The 17,867-nt window shown below is 40.0% G+C and overlaps 1 protein-coding gene across 1 annotated transcript in view; it reads right to left on the bottom strand.

Annotated features, from left to right (window-relative positions):
* Window positions 1–5,535: 5,535 nt before the first annotated feature.
* DAPP1 (dual adaptor of phosphotyrosine and 3-phosphoinositides 1) overlaps window positions 5,536–17,867 on the bottom strand; it is a 54,683-nt gene continuing 42,351 nt past the window's right edge. Inside the window, exons 5-9 of the mRNA XM_037036260.1 lie at window positions 12,237–12,284; window positions 10,832–10,894; window positions 10,121–10,206; window positions 7,486–7,573; window positions 5,536–6,139 (exon numbers count right to left, since the gene is read on the bottom strand). Coding sequence (XP_036892155.1) covers window positions 6,071–6,139; window positions 7,486–7,573; window positions 10,121–10,206; window positions 10,832–10,894; window positions 12,237–12,284 — 354 coding nt within the window. The 3' untranslated portion in view covers window positions 5,536–6,070. The remainder of the gene's footprint in view (window positions 6,140–7,485; window positions 7,574–10,120; window positions 10,207–10,831; window positions 10,895–12,236; window positions 12,285–17,867) is intronic.

Raw genomic sequence — 17,867 nt, 5'->3', positions numbered from 1 at the left:
TTATGTGACTGTGGGAAGTGGCAAGTCCAAAATCGGTGAGGCAGGCTAGAAGCCTGGGAAATTTCAGGCAGGATCTCAGCCTGCAGCCTTGTCAGAAATTCTTCCCCTTGGAAACCTCAGTTTTGCTCTGAGCAAAACGGGCCTTTCAGCTGATTGGATGAGGTGACCTACATTATGGAAGATAATCTCTTTTATTTAAATTCGGTGGACTGTAGATGTTAAGCACATCTGTGAAATACCTTCATAGTAACATCTAGATTCCTGTTCTACTGAGCAAATGGGTAGCCTAGCCAAGTGACCCACAGCCTTCACTGTTTATCCTCAGCAGCGTGGCAGCTATAAGCTGCATTTAACTCCAAATAATGAAAACAACCAAGCATACCTCCCCCCGCCTTGGACCAAGCATACCTCCCCCCCCCCCCGCCCCCGACATGATACAACTCTTCAGTGTATAACTGAGAACATATTATTTCTTTCCCTGGAAGAGGGTGTAGTGCTTGAGTAATAATATACTTTAGCATAAATACTATGATGGGCGGTTAGGCGGTTCTGATGTATCTTACGTAGGAGGGTGAGAGGAAAGAAAACAGACATCACCTAATATATGTATGTGTGTTAGATACATTACAAATATACATTATAAAATATATATTTGATCCATGTACATGCAAACATAAAAAGAGGAAAAATAATCATCGCAGTCCTTGTTTCCCATCTGGGTGTGCGGTTGTAGCTGGTTTTTATAAGTACCTTCCATTACTAATTCCATGTTCCCACTGCCCTCAGCAGCTGGTCGTGGCTGTTCACCTGGTGGGGTAATGCAAACCTCTATGGCTAAAGAATCTGAGCCATTAGGTGCCCTCTCTGATTGAATTCTGTAGCTTTCCATTGACGTTAGCTACAGGGCTTGGGGCTACAAAGATCCCTAGGAGACCTGTGCCTTAGACACGCCCTTCCTTACCTCCACTGTCCAGTAGCAGCCCCAGTTCCCCTCAGCCGTCGGGATAAAGCACCCCAGCCAGGACAGTAATTCCCTTTTCTTATTGATTCAGAGGCATGAGGAGCCCAAAGTAACCAAGTAGCAGTCTTAATGTCCAGATTAATGGAACTTCTGTGTCCACTCGGGGAGGAATTTCTCCTTTTGTAACAAAACCTCTACACCAGCACAAACTAAGAATGTGGGGACAGCCCAAAAGGTTACTAGGGTTAACAGGGGTGGTGCCATGTACATTTCCATCCCCTGATTATGGGACCTATGGGAGGAAGAGCACCATGTGTCAAATGCTGATTTAGGGCAAGTATAGCTTCCGGGGGAAGGTTGCCCCACCCTGCAAGGTGCTGCCTGCTGTCCAGGTAGTACGGTGATACCTGAGTCCTCAAAAGGCCATTGCCCCATCTTGTCAGGCCCACTGCTACAGGATGATGGGGAATGGGATAAGACTAATGAATTCCATAAGCAAATAAGAAATATATTAGCCTGGCTGGTGTAGCTCAGTGGATTGAGCGCGGGCCTGCGAACCAGAGGATCATGGTTCGATTCCCAGTCAGGGCACATGCCTGGGTTGCAGGCCAGTTCCCGGTTCCCGGCAGGGGAAGCACGAGAGGCAACCATACATTGATATTTCTCTCTCTCTCTCGCTCCTTCCCTTCCCCTAAGATAAATAAATAAAATCTTTAAAAGAAAAAAAAAGAAATATATTATCTCCAAATCCAAAGAGGCCCACGCGGTATTGTGCCTCTTTTTGAGTAGTGGGAGAAGTCAGATGCATCAAGTTAACCTTTACCTTACAAAAGATCCAGGATCCATCTGGACCCCTAGAGTTAAGGCGAGGTAGAAGGCCTTAATGTTTTGCTAGAGTTATTTCCCACTCTCTGGCACACAGATGTCTTACAAATAAATCTAGAGTAGTTGCTACTTCTTGCCCACTCTGTCCAATCAGTGTATCAGCGCGGTGGACCAGTGTGAGAATGTCTCGTGTAGGGAAAGGTGGGCAAGGTGTCTGTGGACTAAATTACAACACAGGGTGGAGAACTGATACACATCTGAGGGAGGAGAGTGTAAGCTATATTGCTGGCCATTCCAGATAAACTGTTTCTGGTGCTCTTTACTAATAAGTATAAAGAAAAAAAAAAACCACTTGCCAGATCCATAGCTGTATATCAGGTCTCAGGGGGTGTGTTAATTTGTTCAAGCAATGGAATCACACCTGGGCCAATAGCGGTAACTGGAGTCACCCCTGGTTAAGTCCGTGAGGATCTACTGTCATTCTCCAGGAGTCATTTATTTTCCGCACAGGCCAAACAGGTGGGCCGATTGAGGATGTGGAAGGAAACACCCACCTCAATCCTTCCAGTCTGATGGCAGCACTAACCTCTGAACTCTCACCTTTGCTTTCCATTTACTATCTTCCTAGGTAGGGACAGTTCCAGTGGTTTACACTTGTCCTTTCTTACCATAATAGCCCTCAGGCCAGTGGTCAGAAAACCAACGTGGCTATTTTGCCAGTGACTGTGTATATCTATACCAACATTGCTCTCAGAAATGGGGGCAATTGCCACAGGTCCCAGAGCTCACCGGACCACTTCTCTGGTTCCATTCTTGATGCTTCTGTGGGAAACCCAGCGCTTCTCAAATGCCTTCCAGATATTTCCCCATAAAGCCTTTACATGTACTCTTGAAACCAGTTTTTGCAGATGCCGCATGGCACCGGCCAATTTCATTTGCTCTTTTTTCTGTTCTCCAGAAGAGCTCTCTCTACGTGTACCCCAACCCAGGCCATTGGTGCTGCTGCTGACAGGGGTGCCTAGAGGCTGCTGAAGGCTCTGAGTATCATCTTCACAGCTATAAATGTGACACAATTATCAGTGTCTGTCCCCTGAGACTCTAGTGAAAAACCTTCCTTAGGTTTTGTGGAGCATCAGAGTAATAGACAAGAACGTGCTCAGAATCACTGTATTACAGGTGCCCATAACTCATCAATAAAACATGCATGCACACCTCAATCTTCTCTACCTGCAGGTGAATCCTTTCTCAAGAGGGCTTTTGGTTCCTTTTACCTGCCAGCCCACTAGACCAGGGCTCCTTCAAATGTGGTCTCCAAACTGGGCTGTTGCCAGTAGGTGGCAAGTACAGAAACATGAGCTTTCTGTAAAAACTGGGATTGGATATTTACACGTTTATTATACTTTTCTAATAGTTTATTTTTATTGGATTTTACAAAATTTCTGTCTGAAATTAAAAAGAAAAAGAAGAGCTGATCCCTCAGCACAGGTGATTTAAGAAACTCTGATTGACATGCTCTGGCAGCCTGAATCCCTGTGAGCTGAGTAGGCTCGAGCCTGGAGGTCTGCTGAATACCGCCCTTGCCCCGGTGGGCATCTAGGAGCCCGCTCACTCCCATGCCATGTGGGTGGGAAGAGAAGAGCTCTAGCCTGCGGCGTGTTCTGACGTCCGGTGGCCCTGGACTAGAGGGGCAGGGTTCAGAGGCAGCAATAGCCATCACAGTCATCCCCACGGGGATGACTCTCCTCATCCAGAGGCAACAGCGCTTCTGTGGGGGAAGCTATTCCTCGGGGGAACTGTGAGAACACAGCAGTATTCAACCATGGTCTGAAAATATGAAATGGAAAAGCCAGATATTTTTAGAGAGAGAGAGAGATGATTTTTGTCACAGTAGATCATTATAATTGTTCTATTTTCTTACTAGTTATTGTTAATCTGCTGCTATGCCTAATTTAGAAGTTAATCTTTACACCATAGGTATATATGTATAGGAAAAAACACAGGATTTATAGGGGTGGTACTGTCTGCAGTTTCAGGCATCCAGTGGGGGTCTAGGATCATGTTCCCCGCAGGTAAGGGGGGGCTACCACAACTACTTGGGCTGTGTCCTAAGAAGTACTGCCTTTATGATAAGCACATACCTGTTAGCAGACATGGCCTGACACAGGTACACCACTGGCTCTTCTCCCGGACAACCCCACTCAGATCTGCCCTTGGCACGAAACATTCTCCCTCACCTTGCACTTGCAGAAAGAGCCGTGGGCTTCCCCTCAGGGTGTGACATAGTGACCCTTTCTCAGGGCTGCTTACAGCAGGTCAAGATCTAACATAGTACTAATGATGTAGTAGATATGTTAGCTCACCTTTTTCTTGTCGAACCTTCAAGAAAATGGCTTTATCACCACTGTGGCACACTCTCCATCATATCGCTTTATGTGCCTCACCTGCGGTATTTACCATCTATACACTACCATGTATATATTATCTTTTCTATATTCAAATAAAATCCTCCAGGACCCAGGCTACTTCTTCAACTCTGAATCCTTCATAGCTCATAGTCTAACTGATGCGGATTCTTCATTACTGTTTGTGATATCAGGAAGTTAAACTTCTTTTAAATTACAGATAGAAAAAGTATACTTTAATAGCAACCATTTCAGGCACAGAAAATCATGCTCTTTTTAATAAATGTAACCCAAAAGTATAAATAAACATGACATATTTTACAAAAGGTGAGAACAGTATTGCCTACACAAAGTAACGCTCTTGGTTCTAAGAAAACAAAACACAAAACAGTGCATTTCAATAAGGATTCATTTGTATCTCCTTAGTTTGAGAACTTCATACATTTGAACTTGACATTTGCTTTATCTCCCATGATAAAAACAGCGAAATACATTAAGCATCTTTCTGAAATATACAAAAATGTAATGTAATTTCTGAAACCTGGATATTTAAATTAACAGAAAAACATATTTAACAAGGTATTTCTTTGGCTTGCAAGAGCAGTGTCGTATCACAGTTTTGCACCATAATCTTTATATTTTGGTGTTCCTCCTCCACTTTCTCTCTCTTCAAACCTCTATCTAGAAAAAAGAAGTATTAATAAAGATAATAGAATATACTTATGAGCTCTGGATGGCAGTGTCTTCTTCTTTCATTTCGATCCCCTTATTCTACTTTGAAAATGCTGAGTAACAAACACACCCTTATACCTGCATGAGGATTGGGTATTGCTCCCCCAACTGACAACAGAAGTTGCTCTTGAATAAGGTGCAAGGTGCTCAGCTATCTCATTGCCAGGTGATTCTTACTTCTCTTGGGCTTACACCTACAGTTGACTCTGGGGAAGGGATTGTTGTAACACACTCTTCTCCACTAGGCTCTTTCAGTCTGTCTGGAGAAATGTTGGGTGAAAATAACTTAGTGCTTACATGTGCTCTATCATTGTTATAATAATATGTACAATATTCTCATTAAACTACACCATCTATATTTTATTGCCCTTCCTCGATTTATGTTTTCTCCTTCTTTAAAACATGTTTCTCCAAAATGATTAAAAGATTTTTTTAAGATTATACCTTCCTTTACCATCCTACCTAATCGACCATATAGCATTTACTTCTCACAGGTTTACCATTCAAAGGGAAGGAAGAACCTACCAGATTTCTGAGCCTTTTAAAAAGAGAAAATAAATACTGCAAATATTTTCCATTATAGCTTTGGAAATTGTTTTGTTTTTTTGTATAAAGGGGAAAAAATCAGAATAACTCTGTTCCTTCCCCAACCCAGCCTTTGACATTTGCTCTCTCGATATACTTTCGAAAGAGGCAGATGAAGCCTCAAAGTACATGACTGTTTCGTGCCTCGTTAATAGCTCAGTGTGGATGTCAGAGAAGCCGACGATGACACAGAGTTGGACTCTGGGCAAATAATGTCCATAAGGCTGGGGACGATGATGAGGGAAAATGCAAACCCTTTATCTCCTACGGTGAGCTCTAGGAACGAGCACACTGGGTGTGGCGGCTGCATCGGTCTCCATCCCTAGGGTGACTACTCAGTGCTCCGAAGGAGATGAGAACACCCTGAAGGGCAGCAGTTCCCCAGGGATCAGCAAATGTGGTGCATTTGGAAAGGTCCAAATCAGCATCTGCTTCTGATTTGTTTTTGAAGAAAAACCCGCAGTCAGCTTCCAGCTGCAGTCAGCTTTCAGCTGCAGCCTGCTATGGATCACAGCGTCAGAGAGCACGCCACGCTGCTCCGGCCAGGGCATCCGTCTGGGGAGGCCTATTTAAAGATGAAGGACCGGGATCGGATTGTGCCTTCCCTTTGGTCCAGCTGTTTTCTTATTTGAGACTGTAAAGAAGCACACATAAGTGTGTATGTATTATTAAGCAATTTTAGGATAATTACCTCTGGCTATAACAAATATTAAATAAGACAGGCTGATTAGTAAGGAAACCATGCAACAATAAGTTAATAATCATGAGCCCCTTCCTAAGTTTTAATTTGTTTTCTGGCTTTTGTATTTTTTCAAGAAAAATATAGTAAAGTGATTGCTAGAACTCGTGCAAATTGGAATTTGGCCTAATTCACTAATTCATAAAATGCAATACTATTAGATAAATCAAAAGAAGACATAGAGCTAAACTTATTGATAAGGAAAGATGTTCACAATATATTACTAGGTGGAGTGAGTGAACAGGTAAAGAACTCTTAAGAATAATGAAATTTTCCTTTAAATTATTTATTGGCAGAGAGAAAAGTCTGAAAGTATGTGCATTTGATGTATTTTTAACCTTAATTTTTCTATAATGATGATATTGCTTGCATGACTATAAAATAGGAAGAATAAAAACGGACTCATTTATCAGCAAAGTTTTCATATGGCAAAAATTTTTTCACTGAATATCAAATATGTTGGAGCCATTGTAAAATGAGTGGGATATTTATTTAGATTTCAAACTGAAAAGATAACCAAAGCAAAAGTCTCAGTATATAGAAAAGAAGATTCAACAAGATTCAATATAGCAGCTAACTTCATAACAAATTAATTAGAAAAAATTGTGTATGTTTAAAAATATCATGGGTTTCAAGATAATATGTCTACAGGAAATTTTAGAAAGCTTTAAGGACAAGTTCTGGGCAAACAGTTCATTGACTTACAAACACATACGAAAAATGTATGAGACTGATAAATTTTTATCAGCACTCCAAGTTCCCCCTGGGAGGTACATAGGAAGCAGACAAAATAAATTAACTTTTGTCCTTGACCTGTAAAAAATAATGCTTACACTGGAAATTAAGCTAAGTTCCTGTGGCAAGCTTTCTTCTCTGGCAATTTAAAAGGGCTTTCTACTGTAGAAATATGTCAGCTTTTCTCTTTCTGACCTTCCGATCCCCCTTGTCCTCCTCCAGGCAAAATTGAACAAGCTTGCACACTTAAAGGAAGGCTGATAGCTACTCAGATACAAGACAAATGGTCTGGGGCAGAGACCTCAGTGCAGACCCATCCTTTCTCTATTTACCCCTTTCTATAGCCCTTCCATGTCCCAGGAGAATGAACTATTCCACAAGCCTGCAAGTACATATCCCAGTGATTCTCGGGGATACCCTGACTCTTTCAACAGAAATGTGTCTCAAATCCTCACCATGCTATATCTGAGTACTAGGCATCCACCCAGAAAACTTGTATAACTCACCAATTTCCAACGTAGTATCTTGATCCACTCATCAGCTTCCACTCCTGTCTTTGCACAGAGATAAAATGTCCTGAATGGAAATACTAAGCTGATAAAACAAAAGAAAGAGGGTAAGATGCTCCAGGTGGTTAGCTGAATATACATTAGTTGAACACTAATTACAGTATTCCAAGAACACGAGAATAGACAAAAGGCCTGGGGAGGCAATCTGAGAACTGGTGTACACAGAGCTATTCCTGCCAGCACTCGGCAGAAATGTCGAGGTTGCTGAATATTCATATCACCATTGTGGGCCAGATTTGTATTTTCTAATTAGAATTTAAAGAAGAGAAACCAATGTCCAGGACACCCCCATATCCTTTTGTCATAGACTGAATACAACACTTTCACATTTATTCAGCTTATCTGTAAAATGACTCAAAATCTGGGCTATATTTCAAAGAATAAGCAAGACAAAAAAGAAAGCTTGATGAAGGAGCTCACTTGGGAGCTTGCTTCAATGAGGAAAATGCTGCCCGCTGTGGATGTCAGCAGAGTTAGGTGTGGGGGGCAGGAGACACAGACGACGAAACTCCGTAGCTAGTTAGTCATTCCACCCACTCTGGCCATGAGTTAGTCAGTCTCTGCTGGAGGGAAGTGAACTTTCCTACTAGCACCGAACGAAGACTTGTTCTAGGAACATGGTAGCTCATTTGATTGTCTCTTTGGCTGCAGAAACAAAACCATCTGACTAATAAGGTAGCTTACATCTCGCCCATACTTTCTGTCCTTACTGTCGAGATGCAATATGCCAAAAATCTTTTTCCCTTTTATGATTAAAAAAAAAAGCCCTGAACTGAAATTCAGAAAGGTTTCTATATCCTAAAGCCTAAGCAGCATATTTTGTCTGTACCAGTAATGCATGTTGAGTCGATGAGAGTTCAGTCCCCAGGAACAGAAGGTACACCCTGATGTGAGGTACGGTCGAGGCTGAGTAGACAGCGTGTGTGTGTGTGCAGTGTGGGGGGGTAGGGAGTGCTATTGTGCACACACTGTACAAAAATGGCCTCTGGAATTGTCATTGTTTGGCAATCCCTGTGGGAGACATTATTGATTGACTATTAACCCAGATTACATTTTCCTTTCTTTTTACCAACAGTACTCCAGGTGATATATTACAATTAGTTGAAGCCAATTATAATCATGCTAGTTCCCTTTTTTATCTTCCTCTGCTGCTGGCCATGGCCATGGGGCCCAGTCCAGGCCAATGAGATGAGAGGTGACATCTTATCAGAGGCTTTCTGGGAGAATGTCTGCTTTCCTGACAAAAATGGGCGGACGTGGCTGATGCCCCCCTACACCTTCTGTCATGACTTNGACAGTGTGTGTGTGTGTGCAGTGTGGGGGGGTAGGGAGTGCTATTGTGCACACACTGTACAAAAATGGCCTCTGGAATTGTCATTGTTTGGCAATCCCTGTGGGAGATATTATTGATTGACTATTAACCCAGATTACATTTTCCTTTCTTTTTACCAACAGTACTCCAGATGATATATTACAATTAGTTGAAGCCAATTATAATCATGCTAGTTCCCTTTTTTATCTTCCTCTGCTGCTGGCCATGGCCATGGGGCCCAGTCCAGGCCAATGAGATGAGAGGTGACATCTTATCAGAGGCTTTCTGGGAGAATGTCTGCTTTCCTGACAAAAATGGGCGGACGTGGCTGATGCCCCCCTACACCTTCTGTCATGACTTACGTGAACCCTGCAGTAGCAAGCCGGAGGAAGAGACCAGCAAGCCTGTAGAGACACAGGACCTGACGTTGTCAGGACAGGTGCCTGTCTCCCTACATTTTGTTATATGAACATGATAAACCCCTGCTAGCTCATATAGTTTCTTTACCCAAATTTTAAAAGATAACCACTCTTGGTTAATACTATAGAATTAATGTTAATTTTCCTAGGTATGATGATAGTATTATAGTTCCCTAAGTGACATTTTTACTCTGGGGAGATGCATATTGACGTGTTCAGGGGTAGAGTGCCATGAAGTCTGCACCTCACTGTCAGTTGGTTCAGGAAAAAGAAAATGAACAGAGAGAAAGCAGATACGGAAAAATTTTAACAATGGATGCATCTGCGTGAGGGGTTTATGGATCTGTGTCTATCAACTTTCATATGCTTGAAAACTTTAAAATAAAAAGTTTTCTTTTTATTTTATTTGCCAGAGGTGGCAAATAAGACACCTCTTCCTCAGGACATTTTACTTTTCCCAGTTAGAAAATTGTCACGCTATGCTGATTATGTTAGAGCAAAACATTTTGCGCCATTTTCCAGAAAATGTCGTAACAATACAAATCGCCCATCACCGGAGTCAACAAAGTTTTCATAGAGGGGAAAACTCCAAAAGAATAATACTGTTTAAGATGTGCATGGGGTCCTCTTAAGCGTATCTATCATACGTGGTCAGTGTACAGCTAACCAACTGTACGAGCAGATGCGTGATCCCACCATGAGCGAGCGCCCGGTGTGATGGCTGAATTCATGACACTCAGACCAAAGCAACTGTGCACATAAAGCCACACAGGTTTTGTTCCTCGGCTAAAATACGTGGCAAGAAGACTTTTACAAGTATTTCCTTTATGAAACAACTTACCAAAAACAGTTTACCCTTTCCTGTGAGTAATCAAATTGTACAGCTGAACATTCTGTTAAGTTCAAGATCCGAATTGGTTCTGGGGACTTAAAAAAAACAACAACCTGTTACTATTTTTAAAAAACACAAATCTGTCCATTATTTATTCTCCTAATGAATCTTCCGCTATGTGCAACTGTCCATTTTCTTTTCTCCGTGGGGAAAGATAATAAAAAATCTACTAAGGGAAGTGAGGCATCCCTGTTTGGAAAGTTGGTTTTTCACGAAACTGGGCACTAATAGTGAAGACATGGATTTATCAGTTTTAATTTGATAGAGATCAATTTTAATACATGGAAGGGCGCCATTTTTCTCTTATGTCTTTAAACTTTAACTTTCTCAGAAACTTTGTATAGGGAAAGTGAGAGGAAACAAAATACATTTAAATTGGCTTCATGAAATGGACATGGGAAATGGACATGCTTTTAACAAAGGAGGAAATTGTTGCAAAAGTTAATGCAGTTTAGCTTGTCCCAGAGAGCAGTTTCTGGGACACACATGTCACCTTTGCAAAAGAACTTGGGTCACATCAGGAATCAAGAACTCACACCTCCACTCCTTTAGCAGGTGTTTCAAGGGCTCACAGGAAAATTTTAGGGATTTTAAAGGCAGACGTTCTTCTCATCTAGAGAGCTGAGTTTTAAAGGAAAAATGTATTATCATGTGTCTCACCATCTGGTCTTTGAAGTATTTCAGTTCATTCCTGTGCAGAGTGAACCATCTTGTTTTCCAGGTCTGAGGAAAGTAATCAGAACACATAGGTTTTGAAAACAGAAATGCACTACTTGAATGAGATCATTCCCTTTTGGTCTAAAAATATCTAAAACATTAGATACAATAAAATAGTCTTGTGGTAGGTGTCATTTCTGGAAAAACGTTTCAAAATATCTACAAAAATGAAAGTTTTTGTGCATCAAGCTAATAGTAAAGGCAGGGATACCACCTTCATATTTAAACATATAAAAAGAAAGAGCCAATCAAAAGTATTCAAGGTGTTTTCTGACAAACACTGAAGTTGCCATCTTACGAACTCTGTAAGAAGGATAGGTATCATTTCTTGAGCATTTGATGTGGGCTACGTACTACCCTTGGATGTTTCTGTATATTATAGCCAATTCTCATACAATGCCAAATACTTTTTCTTTATTTTTATTGTTGACACTATTACAGATGTCCCCATTTCCCCACCCTTTTCCCGCCTCCACCTCTCTTCCCTCTACAATGTCAAATACTAACCTTATTTTGTAAAAGTGTGGGGTTTAGGAACCTCTAACCGCATGATACTCTAAACCTTGCCCAAGAATTCCACAACACCCAAGACAAAAACTGTGGTTCTCCACCATCCTTCATTTCTTACCCCAAATGCCAGTGTGCCTGGTTAAAAGCAGCAGCAATGGATTTAAAAGCAAATCTGCTATGGATACGAATACTTGGTGTCCTTAGGGAGCATCCAGTCTAGTAGGGACACAAATAACTACACATACATGTTCAGTTCAAGCGGGAAAGTACCTTTGAGAGGTATTAAGTGACCTGACTCTTAAAATAGAGATACTTCATGAAGGTCTTCTTGGCACAGTTAAATGAAATAAAGTAACTTGAAAAACACTCTCATGCAAATTGAGGGACAGTTGGACTTCCAGACTAGTAAAGTCCTAAATTGTGTTTTCTTTGGGAATTTTTTAACATAGTTACACTAATGCCAGTGATCTTTTTTGCTTACTTTTAGGTAACATTTTATAAAATTTAACTTCTTTGTTAAAAAAATTTTTTTTTAGAAATATCCTAGAGTTTACTTGCTACTTTCATCCTCCATTATGTCATTAAAAAAGGGTTGTATTTTTTCTTGGGTATTAACTGTAGGCTACTCTGATACATTTGACTTTGCTAAAGAATAGTCAAGTAACTTTCCAGAATTTTAACTAACAGCCATAAAGATAAAGTCCAGAAACAGGTAAATGTTATAACTGGGTCGAAACAGGCAGGCAGTTATGTTTAAGTAAGTGTCAAAGTGAGAACTGAGTGTGCATGAAAGTTTCCTTCCTTTGTGATGAGCACTAGCCAACACATGCCTCCTTACCTTGACCAGGCCCCCCTGTTTGGTGAGGTAGCCTTCTTTGGTGCCCAGCTGAAAAAGAAAGAAGCCTCAGGTGAAGCTCAGAACTATCACAACATGATCTTTGTCTTTCTGTTTCTGTCCTGATTTTAAATAAAACACAAGTTTGCCATTGATCTTTAAATAATCAGCTTTTATGTTTCACCTAGGCACTGGCAAATCCTTCCTGTGTTTAGAGACTGTCAGATTGGATTGTCTCGCGTAATTTTGCAAATTTTAAAATTTGCTATTTGCAAACAATAAACCACATCTTGCCACTTATAAAAGTTAGTGTGGGGCAAAGTGTGTCCCGTAAAACTCACCTGCTTGGATTGTCACTAGGGGATTAGGCACACAAACCTGGGCACACACGTTGATATTGGGTCAGCAGGTTTGGGAAAGTCTGGACTGAGCAAGTAAAGGGATGTATTACTTCTGTGCTTCCCAGAGTCTGTCTGCATTATGCGAATGTGCTTTGTGAACTTTTAAGAGGGAACATTAGCAATGCCATTCCCATATTTATTTTATCACATAATCCTCCACCACGCCCCTCTTTAGTTTTTTGTATGCCTCCAGCTGAGACCTATATATTCCCTGGGACAGAGTTACAGGAATGCAGATTTACATATACTGGATTTATCCAAAAGGAATTGGAAGTGAGAGTGAATCATTTCTTTTAACTCACACATCATTAATGCAAACGTAACAAGACACTTCCCTAGCAACTGGAAAATGGAACAAATGGTAGGGGACTGTGTTAATAGAAATTTGAATAAAATAAAGACCATCAGATGAAGAAATTTATAATTTTATAGATTTCTGCAGAAATTGAACTCCTGGTAGATATTTTTGTTGTGATATGGTATTATAATATATCTTATCCTAATAAGGAAAGAGTGAATAAAAATTGGGAAATAACTTAGTTGACGTCAAGGTTCTTTTTATGGGAGTTTCCAGAGTATTTTTTTTCCTGAGGTAAATTTTCCCCACCAAATAAAAAGAGGAACAATAACCATCATAGTAAAAAGAGTTAAAGCAAGAAATAATATATAACCATGTCTTCTACAATTCTTATGGCATTGAAGTAAGGATGAACTTCTCAAGTGTTCATTGAAATGATCATAAACAATATCAGGGGACTTAATTTAGTGTAATCACTCAACTTATTTTGACATTAAAATATATCAAAGTGACTGAACTTAATTTGGTTATTATGGAAATGGCAGAGACTAAGACTTTGGGTTGTTGTAGGTTAAAGTTTGCCGAGGCAAAATAATTATGGGTAAATTGTTACATAGAAGACCCTGATAGAATTGTTTGTTGAAATTGAGCTAAGGAATGATGCTGCTCACTTCATCTTGCCTCCACCCAAGAAATATACTATAAGTCTAATCTTTTCCCAAGATTTTGGTAGATAGCTGGAAGGCTGGGAGGGAAGAGCTGAGCGTATTAATTTTATTCATGGTCTCAGGAAGTAAGGAGGGAAATAATTATATAACAGATTTATCTTTTTAAAAAAATTATGATCTATAACAGGAAAGCTATTTATAAGAGTCTCAAATTGGAAACCACTTAAATGTTTAAAAAGAAAGGATTAGCCTTCCTATTATCCTTTCTATCTGCTTGGGTGCCTGCCTGCCTGCCTTAAATTTAGTCAAAAGTCACTGGGTGAGGTGAAGCCAGGTGGGCATCAGTGTGAGTGTGTGCTGGGCATTCCACGTTAGTAGTACAGGGTGAACACAGCAGGGAACGGAGAGCATTGGTGTTGACAGCGGTGGCTGCAGTGGCTTAGGGCGAGGTATTGAAGCCTGGAAGGTGGCGGGGGGTGGGGGGGTGGTTCTGCCTGAAGGAACGGAAGTGGCAGACAGGGCGTAGTGATAGAGCCGAGTCAGGGTCGGTGGGCATCTGCAGTGGGGATGCGAGTAGCAGTGGCCAGGCAGTTGTCCCTGGGCAATAGGAGACTGCTTGCATTTGATTGATCTCAAATAAGTAAGTGTATTGAACATAACAAAATCCACATTCTTCACTGTGGGAGAAGGGAGTTACAAATATGAGAAGTGAAAAAACTAGAAGGAGCCTTTTAATACCGGAATAGGACTGGAGGTAGTGGCATGACCCCATAGATAGATGATGAATAGACAGGTATTGCTATAGAGATATAGACAGAGGTAGATAAATAGATGATAGATAGACAAATGTAGATAGGAGTAGAATTAAAGATAGATATCAACACAGGTGTGTGCATACATGTATGTGCATACGTACTTTTGCTAGCTCTGCTCTCAGAGGGAACTGAGAAAGTGACATCCTGCTAACAACAAACACATAGCATGCAGACCTTGGCTTCTAAAGTATCATACTCGCCAGAAAAAAAAGGACAGAATTTCTTAGAAAAGTAGCTGATTCTAGAAATGGATGCAAGGAATGTATGAGATAATCCTAGAACATTTTGCTATACCAGGGAGGAAAAAAAAATTCTCAAAGAACTATGAAGTTATAATGACATGGAAGTCACCTTGAATGAGCTCTAATGGCCAACCTGGGAAAATTTAAAGGGTCAAAATAAATCATGGTAATCATGATTATAGCCCAATGATACAAAAATAAATGAATGCAGAACTTCAGAAAATAAAACGCTGTTTCTTACAGTAGAATGACAGCCAATAAATGTAAAATAAAAAATAGAATCATGGAAGCTCCATTTGGTAACACCATAGCAATAATGAAATAGTCAAGAAATATCAATGATGCTAAAAACTGATGGATAAAAGTTTAATGAGGAACAGGATATTTACTTAGTCTCAACCTTCACCCAAAACATTAATAACAAAGAAGGGAACAAAGTGATTTTAGAGCGAAGAAACCTGGCGGACACCACAAAACCAAGCAATCAAACACACCTTATTGAGACAGATCGAACGTAGGTTTCTCCTGAGAGGACGCACGGAGAAGGGCAAGTACCGCCTCGGTGGCATTTCTACCAAAACTGCAAAACCCAAATCTAATTTTTAGGCAACGTCAGACAAACCAAAGTTGAATAACAGTTCACAAAGTGACTGGCCTTTAATTTTCAAAAGTGTTAAAGTCATGAAATCAAGGACAAACTGAGGAAGTGTTCCAGAGTGAAGAATACTCAAGAAGTGGGGAAAAATAAGTACTACTTGTTATTGTGGACTGAACCCTTTTGTTCTATAGAAGCTTATTGGGAAAACCGATGAATTCTGAGATCCGCGGAAGGGGCGGCGCGCATTGTTTTCTCATTGGAATGGCTCCAGCTGGTCACGTAAGCCATTGTGCTTGTGTGTAGGAAATACATATTGAAGTACTGGGGCAATAAGGTATCATGTGGGTAATTTATTCCCAAATGGCTCAGGGGCAAACACATTCCTTTGTTCTATTTCTTTAAAATTGTTTTACTGAATTTATTGGGGTGACTGAATTCTATTGGTTAATAGAATTACATAGGTTTCAGGCATATAATTCTATGATATATCATCTGTATATTGTATTGTGTGTCTACTACTCCAAGTCAAGTCTCCTTCCATCACCATTTATCCCCCATTTACCTTCTTTTTCCTCCCCTACTCCCCTTTCCCTCTGGTGATCATTATACTGTTCTATGTCAATGAGTATTTTTTTTCTTTGCTTCGCCCCTTCACCTTTTCCACCTACCCACTCAACCCTCCTCCCCTCTGACAGCTGTCAGTCTGTTCTCTTTATTTATGAGTCTGTTTCTACATTATTTGTTTGCTTTTCATTAGATTCCTCATATGAGTGAAATCATACAGTATTTGTCTTTTTCTGACTGGCGTCTGTCACTTAGCATAATGCTCTCCAGTTTCATCCATGCTGTCAGGAAAGGTAAAATTTCCTTTTTTTATGGCCAAGCAGTATTCCATTGTGTAAATGCACCATGGCTATTTTATCCACTCACCTACTGATGGGCATCTGGGCTTCTTCTAAATCTTGGCTACTGTCAATAATGCTGCAATCAACCTAGGGATTCACATATCCTTTCAAATTAGTGTTTTAGACTTCTTCCAATATATTCCCAGAAGTGGAACTGCTGGGTCATAAGGAAGTTCCATTTTTATTTTTTGAGGTAATTTCATACTGCTTTCCATGGGTGCTGCACCAGTCTGCATTCCCACAGTGCATGCGTGCTCCCTTTTCTCCACATCTTGCCAACACTAGTTGTTTGTTGATGCTAGTTAATATATTGATGATTAGTCATTCTGGCAAGTGTGAGGTGATATCTCATTGTAATTTTAATTTGTATTTCTCTGATGATTAGTGACATTGAACAGCTTTTCCTATATCTATTGGCCATCTGTATGTCCTCTTTAGGGAAGCATCTATTCAAGTCCCTTGCCCAGTTTTTAAAAATATTTTTTTAAATTTATTTTTAGAGAAAGGAGAAGGGAGGGAGAATGAGAGGGAGAGAAACATCAATTGGTGCTTGCCTCTTGCGTGCCCCTACTGGGGACCTGGCCCACAACCCAGGCATGTGCCCTAGCTAAAAATTGAACCAGTGACCCTTCGGTTTACAGGTTAGCATTAAATCCACTCAGCCACAACAGTCAAGGCCTTTGCCCATTTTTTAATTGGCTTGTTTGTTTTTTTGGCATTGAGTTCTTTATAAATTTTGAATATTAACTCCATCAGATATATCACAGGTGAATGTTCTTTCATTCAGTGGGCTTTCTTTTTCATTTTGTTGATGGTTTCCTTTGCTGTACAAACAGTTTTCAGCATGATGTAGTCCCATTCATTTGTTTTTTTCTTTTGTTTCCTTTGCTTGAGACAATATATCGGAAAAAAATATTCCGATATGAGAAATGTCTGAGGTTTTACTGCCTATGTTTTCTTCTAGGATTTTTATGGTTTCAAGTTTAATATTTAAATCTTCAATCCATTTGAGTTTATTCTTGTGTATGGTGTAATCTTTGTACTATTCTTGTAATTTTTCCCTGTCAGTTTGAAATTATTTAAAATAATAAAAAGCTTGTATATTTTTAACAAACTTTGAACAACCACCAAAAATAGAATGTAAAAACATAATAGAGGATGAACTTAATAAATTATGGTATATCTAAATATGGGAATATTTAGGAATTTGTCTTAATGATGTTTTAGAAAACTATGTAGTGAGATGGAAGATATTCACAAGCACATTGTAACTTTATTTACAATAAAGAGCTCATTATATATAATAGGTGTGTTATATATATAGAATATATCATCTTTATTCAAGAGAAAGGCTAGAAAGGTAGACACTGAAGTGTTAACTGTGAGAGAGCCTCAATGACAGAACCCTAAGAAATGGCAAACATACAAGGGGAGTGTCCGTGAAAAGGAAGTATAAACTGTGTTAAAGAGACAACGGAATAGAGAAAAATGTCACACAAGCAAAAGGAACTGAAATTTTAGAAGGAAGTTGTTAAAAATATCAGGTACCACAAAAGAAAAGCTAAGGAAGCTAACATTTTAGATAGGACTTACTCTATGTCAGGTACTTAAAATACATTATCTCACGTAATCTCTATCAACACAACTAATTTGTATCTCATGTTTCCCAGGGTCAAAACAGAGCTCCCCGTTCCCGTGCCCCCAAAC

Source organism: Sturnira hondurensis, unplaced genomic scaffold (assembly GCF_014824575.4).
Source record: "Sturnira hondurensis isolate 20B ecotype Veracruz unplaced genomic scaffold, ASM1482457v3 Scaffold0022707, whole genome shotgun sequence".
NCBI classification, from domain to species: Eukaryota; Metazoa; Chordata; class Mammalia; order Chiroptera; family Phyllostomidae; genus Sturnira; species Sturnira hondurensis.
The sequence above is the reverse complement of the archived record's forward strand: the minus strand, read 5'-3'. Positions and strand labels throughout refer to the sequence as shown.